Source organism: Sturnira hondurensis, unplaced genomic scaffold, assembly GCF_014824575.4.
Source record: "Sturnira hondurensis isolate 20B ecotype Veracruz unplaced genomic scaffold, ASM1482457v3 Scaffold0022305, whole genome shotgun sequence".
Lineage (NCBI taxonomy): Eukaryota > Metazoa > Chordata > Mammalia > Chiroptera > Phyllostomidae > Sturnira > Sturnira hondurensis.
In genome coordinates, this window is record NW_028094936.1 from 297,069 (window position 1) to 310,867 (window position 13,799).

General features: G+C 34.5%; 1 protein-coding gene across 1 annotated transcript in view; it reads left to right on the top strand.

Moving 5' to 3' along the window:
- Positions 1–13,799, top strand: part of METTL25 (methyltransferase like 25) — an 86,681-nt gene that overhangs the window by 51,076 nt on the left and 21,806 nt on the right. Inside the window, exons 8-9 of the mRNA XM_037035391.1 lie at positions 3,143–3,172; positions 6,742–6,815. Of these exons, the coding sequence (XP_036891286.1) occupies positions 3,143–3,172; positions 6,742–6,815 (104 nt within the window). The remainder of the gene's footprint in view (positions 1–3,142; positions 3,173–6,741; positions 6,816–13,799) is intronic.

The window sequence follows — 13,799 nt, forward strand, 5'->3', positions numbered from 1 at the left end:
CTTTATACAGATGATGCAGAAGTATTATTTTTGGCTAATACCATGCATTGAACGCCAGACTTTGTAGAGTGTCATCATTGATGTTTTTGTGCATTACAAATTATGAAAAAAAGGACTTTCCCTCTGATATTATCCACTCCACATGCAATGTGGTAACAATTTATAATCATACTGTAATTCCTTATTATAATACTTAGTTTTTTACATACAGTTACTTCCATCGTCATATAAAATGTACCAACTACCAAGTCTTAAGCAGAGAACGTGTTCAGTGTTTTATCCACAGCTCTGTACTATGTTTGTAGCAGATCATTTGGCCTCCTGATTTTTATAGAATGGGAAAAATATTATTAAGTTACCCAGATTATGAAGTAACTACTCAGTTAAATAAAACCTTTATTGTGTCTGATTTGTCTAGAGTCCTTAGATGTAGAAATTTGATCCCATGGTCTTCTCTGTTTTGGGAGCTATATTGGTTTACAAAACAGATAGATACAAGTTAAACAGTGTGTTTTTTTGTCATCAGAAATTTAAAATATGGTTGGTTAAATAATGTTAATTAAGAACATGTGTTTAATGTTCAAGACCAAGGGAAGTAAATATTATAGAGCCATTATATCTATGCTAGTAACATGGTGATATAAAAAATAGTGTACCAGTGTTCTAGGTCATGTATCTTAGAATTATCTAAGAAATCTATTTATGCTCAAATAATTCATTTTTATAATTCTTCTTAAAATATTTTTCTGTGAATTTGTCTTGTTCTTTCATTATATATGTAAATGATAATTGTTCAAGATCTTGTTAGAATGGCAGGTCATTCTTGGAACAACTCAGTGCCGAGAATGTCTGCACCCAGGCCTATACCTTACATCATTGGCACACACTGAAGTAGTCTTGCAGTACAGGGAGTCTGACTGTCCGAAGAGAAAAGCCCTAAAGATATTTCATCAAGGATTTCACAATAACACAGGATCTTTATGGTGAGGCCCACAATTAATATTCCTCACTCCTCAGCACAGTGCTTCTAATCAGGTTTGTGATGCTCCTATTTTAATTATCAACAGACAGCTAAGAATCACTAGATGTCTAAGAAAGTCTAACATTAAAGATTAAAGATCCAATAAACAAATAGAAAATAAAAGCAACTTGGAGGTAATGAACACTGTCCAAAAGAAAATACTAATATCCCAAAGAGATAAGAGAATGTACTACATCCACAAAAAAGAATGTTTGCTATAAACAAATGTTCAAAAAACCAAAAAAGAGGGAAAAGGGTAAGGGTTTGCAGGAACAAGTACAAAAGATACAAAAACAAAAACAAAGGGCGTGGAGATGGGAGGGAGGTGGGGAGGGCTGGGATGGGAGTAAAAGACAGAAAACTGTACTTGAACAATAATTAAATAAAATGAAAAATAAAAAATATAAAAAATAAAAAATAAAAAAATTTAATTAGATTAATGAAATTTGTCAGCATACTTGAAGCCTAACAAAACTACAAAATATTTTAGGTTAATATGCCCTGAATACTTGGTATGTTTTCTTAATTATCTTTATTCATTGGCCAAGCAAAATATTACTGTTTATAAGAAACTTTATCACCTACATGATTATCTTTTGTTATATAATCCAAATTTTATCATTTGTATTTCTAAAATAAACTCATCAGCAGAACATAGCAAAAGTAGCCTTGTGTGTTATATGATATTTTTATTGACATCAAATAACTTATTATTAAAAACTCTCTTGTTTCTTTATTCAGTTCAGCTTTCAGCAAAAGCTATAGAAAAAATTTTACCTGAAATTAGTACAAGTACTAGAAATGAAAACTCATTGTTTTCTTCAATAATAAACCTGGATTGGCCTTAATTTCTTTAATATAGAAATTGTATAACTATCTCCTGTAGTCATAAAACTCTGGCACTACATGTTCAGTGAACGTAACCTTCAAGTCAGTAGGAAAACTGCATATTTTCTATAATAGTTTCTGTGAAGCACATTTTTGTACAACGAACTCATCTTCCCATGGAATCTACGTGGTATGAAGTCTGAGAAGTGAATCAAAGGGCAAGTTTTACGTCCCTGCTCAACTGCTGACTACTGGGTTACTTTACCTCATCAGTGACCTTGTGCTTCTGCAAAAATTGTACTTAAGAAGATATTTTGTAAATTATCCTTCAGTCTTAAAAATATATGATTCAGCTACATCTAAAAAGCATTATTTATGAAAACAGATCTGAAGCAAATATGGGTATTTTAAATTTGAATAGGAAGTATATGCAGATCCATTATGTTTTGGGTACTTTATATTTAAAATTAAAAAAATTAAAATGTCAGCTAAAATATTGTAATCTAATTTAGTTGTAAAACTGTGTGAGTGTGGAACTGTATGTCTCTAAAAAATGAAAATTTCAGAAGGCTCTGAAAAAAATTAAAAGAATAAAAATATTAATTTTTAAATTAAAAAATAAAAAATGAAAGTTTCAAAAGGCCCTATTCTATATTGAAATCTTTCATATATATCTTATATATATTGGGTTAAGAAAATACAAATGTAAAATCAACTACATATAAAATGTGTAAAATGTGTATTATTTTCTCTTCTACCTGACACTTGATTTTATATGAATTTGAGTTGAATTTGCAGACCATGTAGACCAAAAACATACATACTTTTCTAAACTAAATTTTCACCTATAATCTGTATTTTTATTTAATGAAAGTATATATTTATTAAAAATTGCAATAAAACAGGTTAAAAGTAGTATATAAAAATGTCTCTGCATATGCATAATAATAGCTTTGGATTTATCTGATTGTTTTAGCTACCCTAAAAGTGAGCCAAGAATGTATCATTTCATTTCTTTCTTGTTTTCTAGTGCTTTCTACAGTGTGAGGAGTGCATATAATTGGGGTGTGTTTGTGAATACCACACATACATTATAAATTGGCCTTGAATTATATAAGTATGCCAGTCAACATTCCTTAATGATATTAACAGTTTTGAGTGTATAAGCATACATGTTATCACTTAATTAATCTTTTTAAATGTCACTTTTACAAGCCCTTATACAGTGTGTTTATAAGTCTTATATGATAAGAGTAGTGTATCAGCAGTCTTTGTCTTTTTTTTCTGCTAAAGGCACTGGAGCGGGTAGCAGTTGGCCAAGGGGTAAGTTAAGTGTGTATCTGATTTGGCTAATGAACATGGTAATTTTCTCTCAAATACTCCTCATACTTGACCTGCTGATGAACTTAAAACCTGATGGATTTAATAACTATCATCTCTTCAAATTTAAACTTATAGTTTTCCTGTAAGTTACACTGAGATTTGAATCTGATTCTGGAGCCGAAGCCTTTAACTCCTATACTGCATGTCAGCTTAGTGGTTCACTAGGTGCCCGAAAGAAGAAAGTGCCTTTCATAATAATACCCCAGTGCATTTATGTGGTGGTTTTCAGTTTCCCAAGTACTTGCTCATGTTCACTGTCAGTCTCAGGAGTTGGTTGTGATACCAAAGTTACATAACATGGTGCACAGCAGAATTTTAATAGTGCATTCCAGCTCCCTTAGTTAATTACAGAGTCCTGATTTCTACTTTAGTGCCCTTTCCATAAGACCTGTAAAATGCATATGTAATGTGTGTGTATATATACCTCATGTATATGTACACATCCTCATATATATATGTATATCCTCATATACATTCTCATATATATATATATGTGTGTGTATATATACCTTAATAATGTAGTCTTTCTGCTCCCCTCACCCCCATTTTAACATGCATTAAAGTGTTAAGTTGATTTCTCACTTGTGAAGGAAAAGAAGTAAACTCTGAGCCACAATCCAAATTATTCCTGGAATAGTCAGACTCAAATGTGGACTCCCTTCCCACTTACCATCATCTGTATTTACTGGGATAGATCAGTCCTAGTTATTCCAGGAGTGCACATTTGAAGACACTTCATGACTCTCCTCCCTTCGTCTTAGGAAGCAGCCATAAAGCTCACATTTACTCGTGGTAACTCGGGAATGATGATTTATTCCATCCATTTGTAATTTCTTATGTGTTACATTTCTTTATGTTCTCTTCTTAAAATGCATTTCTTTTTTTTTTTTTAAGATTTTATTTATTTATTTATCTTTAGAGGGGAAGGAGGGAGTGAGAGAAACATCAATGTATGGTTGCCTTTTGTGTATCCCCTGCTGGTAGTTAGCCTGCAAGGAACCAGCCTGCAACCCAGGCATGTGCCCTGACTGGGAATCGAACCAGGATCGTCTGGTTCGCAGGCCTGCGCTCAATCCACTGAGCTATGCCAGCCAGGGCTTAAAATGCATTTCTTGTGTTTTTTGTGGTTTTTCTACCATTGATTTTAGCAGCTATAAGTATATATTTTTAAAATATTTATTATATTTATAAATATACATTTATTTCTAAATTACCTTGTTATAACTTTATATAATTTTCAAAAGCATGAGAAAGGAGGGCTTTTAACTATTTTAGGAAAAAGTCAAGTTTGTATTTTATATAAAAGTTAAATTAAAGTTTCCATCTCTTACAGCTAATAAAATTTTTAAAGCTTTTTAAGTTACTTACAAAACTTATATTTTACTTCACGTAATAATATATTTCACAAAATGCCTTGACTTTTAATAGAACAATTTAAGAGTAGGTGTTAATATATCAAAAGGATTTCAGCTTTTTTGTGAGAGAATTGGAAGGATTTGGAGGGAAATGAGGGACACATGGTAAAGTAGAGATTTGGGGGTACTGCAGAAGTGAATTACTCAAAATGAAATCAATGTCAAGTGGAAGTATATCCAGAGAGGGGACAGTTGGAATGAAATATTTTAGAACGTGAATGTTTTAGAATATGAAATGTTTCAAGATTTGAAAGTTGAAAAATCAGAGATTGTTGTCTTAAATTGAGGAGTTGTATTTGGAAAAAGATTTTGTATAAGAAGTATGCCTTTTAAAGCTTATGAATTTTAGTGTGGGCACTCAACTATGTGGGTATGTTGGCTCTTAGGGAGTTATTTTAGGAGTTGAGATGGGGATTTGCTATTAGTAACAGCATTTCCTACTAGAATCACCCTCCCCATTATCCCCACCATCCGGAATAGATTATGTGTTCATTCAAAGTGCTCTGTCAGGATCCTACAAGATGGACATTCTTCAGTGTCTTAAGAAGGTAGTACCATCAGGCGGAGGTCTAAGAAATAATGATTGACCCTCAACTCCCGGTTTGGAGTATTTTGAGTCTCAGCACCTGGGGCCTATGTGTAGGAGCTGGGTATTAGATGGGGGAGAGGGACAATAAGTATGGTGTTTTTTTCTTTGCCTGAGCACACAGGCAACATTTATTTTGTACTAATCTCCATCTGAATCCAAACATTCTAGTTGAAAACAGATTAAAATAGCAATTTTGGGCTTTGAGGAAAAATAAGAATTACAAAAGGAAAGTTCAGTGAATATATACATTTCACTAAACTCTTATCTTTAAAACTTTACCAGCCATTGGACAGTGGACAGTTTTTAGATTTTACCTTATTTGGCTTCTCAAAAGTATTTAGTATTGTTGCCTTCCTTCCATTCTTCTTTTTCTTTCTCTTTTTTTTCCAATAATAACTTTACATGGGAGGAGGTTATTGTTGCTGATGCTGTTTTGAGTTTGATTTCCTGTACTCAGTATTAACAGGTCTTTGGGGATGGAGGTGGAGCCTGAGGAACTTCATAGTTTCTTAGTTTAAAAGTACCTCTTCTATTGCTACAGTAAAGTACTCTTTGTCTGTGTTCAGTAGATCTTTGAACAACATGGGTTTGAATTGTAAGGGTCCCGTCTGTGTGGGTTTTTAAAAATAAGAACCGGCACTGTTTTCTGACCACAGCTGGGAGTGCGTGAATGTGGAGGAATAACTGTATGGGTTGATTTGTGCCCATTTTATATAGAGGATTTGAGCATCCACAGATTTGGATATCCAGAGTGGGCTTGGAACCAATCACCCTCAGATTACTGAGGGATAACTTAAGTTTTGGGGGTCTCAAAAGTTCTATGCAGATTTTGGGTCGTTGTCCCTAACCCCAGCATTGTTCAAGGGGCAACTATATATTACTGTTTTTCCCTTGTGCTCTGTGAAACTATCGTGCTTCATCAGGGCCCCCATCTTCATCTAGTCCTTCTTTCCTTTGGGGAAATCTTTGCACCTTCATAGACACCTCACACTTCTTTTTTCCCAAGAAATGAAGCCTTGTCAAGATTTCAATCTCTGATGCTCTGTCCATCCCAAGACTCTTCTTTTGAGCTCTACAGTAGCCAGTGCTATGATCTGTTAGGCCTCAGACATATTTTTAGTATGTCCTTGCTTAGAGTAGTACTTTCTCTTTCTAGGTTTGAATTCTAGATAACATTACCTCTATTTTACCACCATCAGGACAACCTAATCTCTTCTCTTTTGCATGTATCCTACCCATCCGCTCTCCCGTACAGAGTGACTTGGCTGATTGTGAAAGTTTATGTCTACATTTTTCACTGATAAGCACTTCATTTGGGATGTTAGTTTGTTTTTCTCTTGTAACATTTTAACTTGGAATGGAAAAATTATAAAATCGTCTCTTAGATTTTACAACAAAGTCAGGTTTCTAACATTCACTTACGGTCCCAACTATCTTGTATTAATTTGATTTCTGTTATTTGTTTCTTGTACTTATATATATTTATATGTCTACATTTTTTTCAGCTGCCTACTGAATCGCTCTTCTATCGTGCCATCCTTCAGGATATTATTAAAGATTGTTATGGCATCACAAAATGGTATGAGGATTTTTAAAAAGATTTTACTTATTTATTTTTAGACAGAAGGGAGGGAAAGGAAGAAGAGAGGGAGAGAAACATCAAGGTGTGGTTGCCTCTTGCTCACCTCCTACTAGGGACCTGGCTGGCAACCCAGGCATGTGCCCTGACTGGGAATCGAACTGGTGACCCTTTGGTTTGCAGGCCAGTGCTCAGTTCACTGAACCACAACAGTCAGGGTATGAGGTTTTATTTTACCAAGAAAAACTGTGCTGTATTGTTTGCAAAGTGGCTTTTAATCTTCAGGTGATGCAGTTACTCTATCTAAGGATAATCATTATTAAAGTGTGGAAGTTCTAGTGATTCCTTTCTACCATGAAAGGAATGGTTGTTGTAATGGTAAAGTAATACATGTAAAATGTATTTAGAATTAGAAGTATTGAAAAACTCAAATGTATTAGAAGTATTGAAAGGTTATGTATAAGTAATTCACTGACTATAATATTGTCATTTGAAGAGGTGTTATAGTTAAAATGTTCCACAATGAGTACTGCATACACACTTAACTAACTAGAGCAGATATTGATCGTAAACAGCATTTGGGCCATTTGGATCTCTTATTGTTGAATAGAAGTTCTACAAATGTTCTTGTTGATGTTATTTCTGTTTTCCCCAAATAATCTCTTGCTTATACAGAGAGACAGGGGATAGGAGAGTTTTTTCATAATATTAGTTCAGTAACTGTTGTACTCAAGAATACATTTGCAATCCAGGCAAGTTTTATGAATGTCTTCTTTCTAATTACAATTTTAGGATTTTTATAACCATCTGGTTGTAATAGGATTATTCTTCAAATTAAAAAAAAATAGATGCTACTTTAGGTTAGCTGTTATTCTCTATATAAGAAAATCAATCTTTTATTGAAAGTATTCATGACACACAAGTATCTTTTGCATATATTGTTGGTTTCTACTGTCATTCTATGTAGATAACTCCCAAACCTGTATCTCCGTCTCCATTCTGTTATCCATATATTTTCCAATATTTGAAATGTTTGTGAGTTAATCCCTTAGTTTTCCTGAAAACTAGTTTCTTCTCTTGAGCTCATGTCAAGATGCGAACCTTGTTGAAAAAAAGTCACAAAAATTTGCAAATCATGTCCACTCAAATATTAATAACCTGCCTTTTTTAAGACCTCAAATTTGTTCATAAATTTGTTTATTAATGACTACTTAAATCATCTGTATTCTTTTCTAAATCTTTATTCTCACTTAAAAATTCAAATCTCTGGGGGAGAGTGTGGGTGGAGGTGCAAGAGGGTGTAGGAGGGATAAACAGTAATGGGAAAACAGCCTGGTACTGGCATAAGAACGGACAGGACACATAGACCAGTGGAGCAGAATAGAGAGCCCAGAAATAAACCCAAGTCTCTGTGGTCAATTCGTATTTGACAAAGGGGGCAGAAGTATAGCATGGAGTAAGAATAGCCTCTTCAACAAATGGTGTTGGGAGAGCTGGACAGCTACATGCAAAAAAATGAAACTCGACCACCTTATGCCATACACAAAAATAAATTCAAGGTGGATAAAAGACTTAAATATAAGTCATTACACCATAAAAGTCCTAGAGGAGAACATAGGCTGGAAAATCTCAGATATTCACACAGCAGTATTTTCACTGATATATCCCCTAAAGCAAGGGAGATAAAAGAAAGAATAAAGAAATGTGACTTCATCAAAATAGAAAGCTTCTGCATGGCTAAAGAAAACATCAGCAAAATAAAAGGAAACAACTGTATGGGAAAATATATTTGCAAATTTTACCTCAGACGATGGTTTGATCTCCAAAATATATAAAGAACTCACACAACTCTAACTCCAGGAAGATAAACAATCCAGTTAAAAAATGGGCAAAGGACCTGAACAGACACTTTTCCAAGGAGGACATGCAGAGGGCCCAGAGGCATGTGAAAAGATGCTCAACATCACTAGCCATCAGAGAGATATAAATTAAAACCACAATGAGATATCACCTTACACTGGTCAGAATGGCCATCATAAATCAACAACCCACAAGTGCTGGCGAGGTTGAGAAGAAAAGGGGACCCTAGTGCACTATTGGTGGGATTCAGACACTGTGGAAAACAGTATGGAATTTCCTAAAAAATCTAAAAATGGAAATGAAGTTTGACCCAGGAATTCCACTATGTGATTATACCCTAAGAATCCTGAAACACCAATTCAAAAGAACCTGTGCACCCCAATGTTCATAGCAGCACAATTTACAGTAGCCAAGTGTTGGAAGCAGCCTAAGTTCCCATCAATAAATGAGTGGATCAGAAACCTGTGGTACATTTACATAGTGAAATACTATGCAGCAAAGAGAAAGAAGGAGCTCCGACCCTTCACAACAGCATGGATGGAACTGGAGACCTTTATGTTAAGTGAAATAAGCCAGGTGGTGAAAGAGAAATACCATATGATCTCACCTATATGTAGAACTTAATCAACAAAACAAACAAGCAAAATAGAACCAGAGACATTGAAATAAAGAATAAGCTGACAGTAACCAGGGAGAGGTGGGAGGGGATGATGGAGGGAAAAGGGGGAAGAATCATCAAGGAACATGTATAAAGGACACAGCCAAAGGTGGGTAGCATCAAGGGTGGGAGCTGGGGATGGGTGGGGTGGGGGTAATGGTGGTGGGGGGATGGAGACAACAGTACTGGAACAACACTTTAAAATTTTTTTAATATATAAATAATAAAAAAACTATTAAATATTCAAACTCTCCAACCTTCCACATTCCTGACTTCCTTTACTACTCAGTAGATAGATCATATTTATTATAAGACTGCTTTTATTCCAGAACTTCATTGACCTTTCATCCACATTTGGCCCTGTTAATGATTGTTTTTTTCTACAACCTCTCTTCCTCATTATCTTCCATTAAGCTGCATTCCCCTAAGTTTCTTTTTTTATACTGAACACTTATCTGATTTCTTTAAGGGTTTTTCTAATTAATTATCCTCTAAGTGTACCTAGGCACTCTCTAATGTTTTATACTCACCTCTCATCTCTTACCTCGTTATATTTCCTCTTTCCCTGGCAATTACCCTCACAACAAATAACTTGAATCTTGTATTTGGCTCCACATCTGCGAAGTTCAAATCTACATTTCTCATTTTCATCTCACCAGCTGCTCTTCAAGTACCTCACAAATACACCAGATTCAGCCACGTCCAAAGAACCAAAGTCAGCTTTCAATTATTTTTTTAAAGATTTTATTTATTTATCTTTAGAGGGGAAGGAAAGGGGAGAGGGAAATATCAATGTATGGTTGCCTCTCGTGAGTCCCCTGCTGGGAATCGGCCTGCAACCCAGGCATGTGCCCTGACTGGGAATCAAACCATGATCAGCTTTCAATTCTATTCCCCTTGTTTCTGCTGTCTTAAAACTTTTGCCATTTCTGGGAACAGCACGACTATTATCAACCTTTAGGAATCATAAGAGCATATTTGATTATATTCGTTCCTCATCATCAAGCCCCACATTCTAATTACTTGCTGAGACTGGCATGTTATTTTTTTTAACCTAGTAGTTGTTTATTTTGTGACAGACAGCCTATTAGGTTCTGGATGCATAGGATATAGTGTCCACACAGCAGTATTTCATATTCTAGGTAGGATGACATGTGCAAATCTAAAGAAAATGATAGGCACCTACTTCCAATAACAGCAAGAAGCTAGCTTGTGCTCACAATATCCCCGTGGTTTCTCATGCACTTGGAGGTAAAGCTAGTATTTTCATTATGATCTATAAAACCTTGCATAGTGTGGCTCCTCATTATCCCCCTTGTTTCATTTTTACTATTTTTTCCCTTTATGTATGTCTGTACCAATGTTCTCACTAGTCCTTAAAAATTCCCGAAGCATTTCTACCTCGGTGTTTGCATGTGATGTGCCTCAGCAGATGTCTCCGTGGCCGGTGTACTTCCTTCTTCTGCTTTTTACTTGTATTATCTGATACCCACCACCCCCATCACTCCTCATTTCATATCTGCCCTTTCTCCTCCACTGTCACCGTCTCATTGACTCTTTTTACTGATATACTGCATATTTTACTTTTTTGCTTCATTGGTCATGCTCCAACACAAATGACATTTTGTTTTGTTCACTACAAGTGACAGGACCAAAGTGTGGCTCCAGAGGACTTGAGAAATGCTTCTCAAAAAGGATCAGTCAGATTTTGATTAATCTATAACAGTGTGCTCCAGATGGTTATCCTGAAGAGCAGTAATTCTGTAAAAATACTTTAAGAAAAGAATTTCTTAATCAAGTAAATGCTTCATGTAATATCACCCTCCTTAAGAATCCTAGTGCCCACTCATGTTTTAAAGGCACCAAATACCTTGATGAGAAATGGCAAAGTGTAACAGTTAAGAGCATACACAGTAGCTCCATTGCCTGGTGCTGAGTCCCAGGCCTTACTGGGTAATAACACTATGATTTTGGGACAGTACTTACCATCTTTTTGCCTCAATTTTCTCATCTTTAAGTTGGGGTTAATGATAGTATATACCTCACAGGATGTTGTGAAAAATAAGTTAATATCTTAATGTATTTAAAATAATCCCTGGGATATAGTGAGTAAATTCTATTATTGTTAAAAAAAATCAATTTAACTTCATTGAAGCAAACCAATATTTATTTATTCATAGTACTTTTCTTTTCCCAAAACTCTGCACACAATTAATATTTGTATCACTAAGTGTTTTATGGGGCATACTCTAAGAAATACAGAAATATCTCAAAAGTATTTCTTTCAACTTCTAAGACCTAATTTGTGATGTATGTAATTTGCCAGCCTCAAATGAAACGACAATAACAAAATAAAGTTCTTGGAAATATTTTCTTTAATATCACATATATTGTTGACAGTCAACTATAAAATACTATGGAAGATACTTCTGAAATATGAATATTTTATAAAATTTAACACTTTCTATTAGGTTTAGTCTGGTCATTCTTTAAATCCACAGTAGGAACGTGGTGCAGCCTCCTTTCCCTTTGGTGACCAGTCTTTGCTCTCCTTTTCCTTTTCCATATCATGTCTAGTTGACAACAGTTTTTTTTTTTTTACTTACTGGTTTTTAAAACTATTCTAAGTTGAATTATTAGTAAGTAAATACACATGTAGACAACATAGATTATAAGTTTTTCTTTTAAATTCTCAAGTATAAGGGGTTAAACTTGAATGGAATGCATCTCCTATTGAGATGGATAGAGATGGCCTTTATAATGCCTTTAGTGAAGGAATTATTTTTTCTGTGATGCTTTGGAGGGTCTTCTGAGCCCTACCTCTTAGCAATACAAGATAGTAAGACGGGTGAGAGGTGTGCCTTTCCTTTGTCAAGCTAAAGCAGGAGAAGAGCTCTTTGTGAAAGGGCATGTATTACACAGAATGTAGACCACAGGCACCTACCGCCACAGATGAGTTGTAGGAGTATGCGTATAAGAAAGTAGAGGATCTGGAAACTGATTTCCTTAAAATCAATTAATTAATCAATGATTAATGTAATTAATGTAATTAATCAATGTAATTAATTAATCCTTGCAACGAGGAGAGTACTTTGAAGGTCACTAAAGTTTGAACATGTAAGAATAAGTACACAAATTTTTATAAATAAGTTCTGGGGCTTTGGGGGGTCCCTGTTGCGTAGTAGATAGTTTTATGGCATGAGATCAGGGGGTGTTGTTTTGGGGTATTTTGTTTGTTGCTTTTTTCAGACTGAGTCTTGAACATTTTCATGTAAGAAAATAACACTCAGTAAAAAGAAGATGAAAATACATGAGGAGAAATAAATAGAAGACATCCAGGTTCCTGGCCTTTGTCATTTTCTGACAGAAAACAATTATATTAACTCTGTTAATTATTAGCAAATTAGTGGATGGCATGACTTGTATTTATCTTCACACACTTCAGCAGAGACTAAGACGACAGTGAATCTGTAGTGTAATATACAGGGTCTGGCACTAATAACACTGCTTTTTAATTATGTAAAAATATTTTATTACAAAATCATAAGCATGTAATTCTGAACAACCACAGCACAGTCAAGAACACCATATGACATTTAAGGTGAAATATTAAAATGCTGTCCATCTCGTATGAGATATTTTGCGTACCCGACCAACCACGCTCAGTGGCGTTACTTCTACCAGACCCTCTAAAATTATCGAAATCTGACTTTAAATCTGTGATGTTCAATAAGAGAAATGGGATTGGCACTTACTACAAATGAAAAACAGGATGCCCCATAATCCATCTGTGAATCATCCTATTCTGCCCTTTTGCTTTCCATATTGTAAGGTTTGGCCTGCTTTTTTCATTGTTTCTTAGTTAATAGAATTGCAGTGTTTATTCTTAAAGCGGTAGACCTTTCCTTTCTCGTACCTGCAAAACAGCAGATTGGATTTTGCATCATAAACTGTCTGGATATTATTTTTAAGAAGATTGATTTGAAGACACCCAGACTTTAGAGATTGGTGCCATGTTTTGCAAAAGTAATCTTTTTCCTCCTAACAGTATAAAAGTCTGATTCATTGTATTTAATACCATGTTGCTTTGGTAATACATAAATTGGCATTCTGCTTTCTGTAAAATGTATATATTTAACCCAAAATGGGATCACTGGTACTTCCCTCTTCTTCCATACCCGTGATGTTAATAAAGCCAGTTTGTTTATTCAGACTTTCTTAGCAGTAGCACTCTATTTTTCTCCAAGAAGCAAGTAAATTCAACATATTTTTGAAAAGGACTTATTTCTTATACGATTATACTTTCATGTTTTATAGAAAATTGTAAACTTTAAAATACCTTTTTGGAGTTTTAAAGGAGCATAGTTTTAAAACAATTATTAAAAAATAAATATAAAAACAAGCTTTAATTTTATGTGTTTGCCTAATTTTAGTATGTTAATGTTTATTCATTTAATTTCTTAATA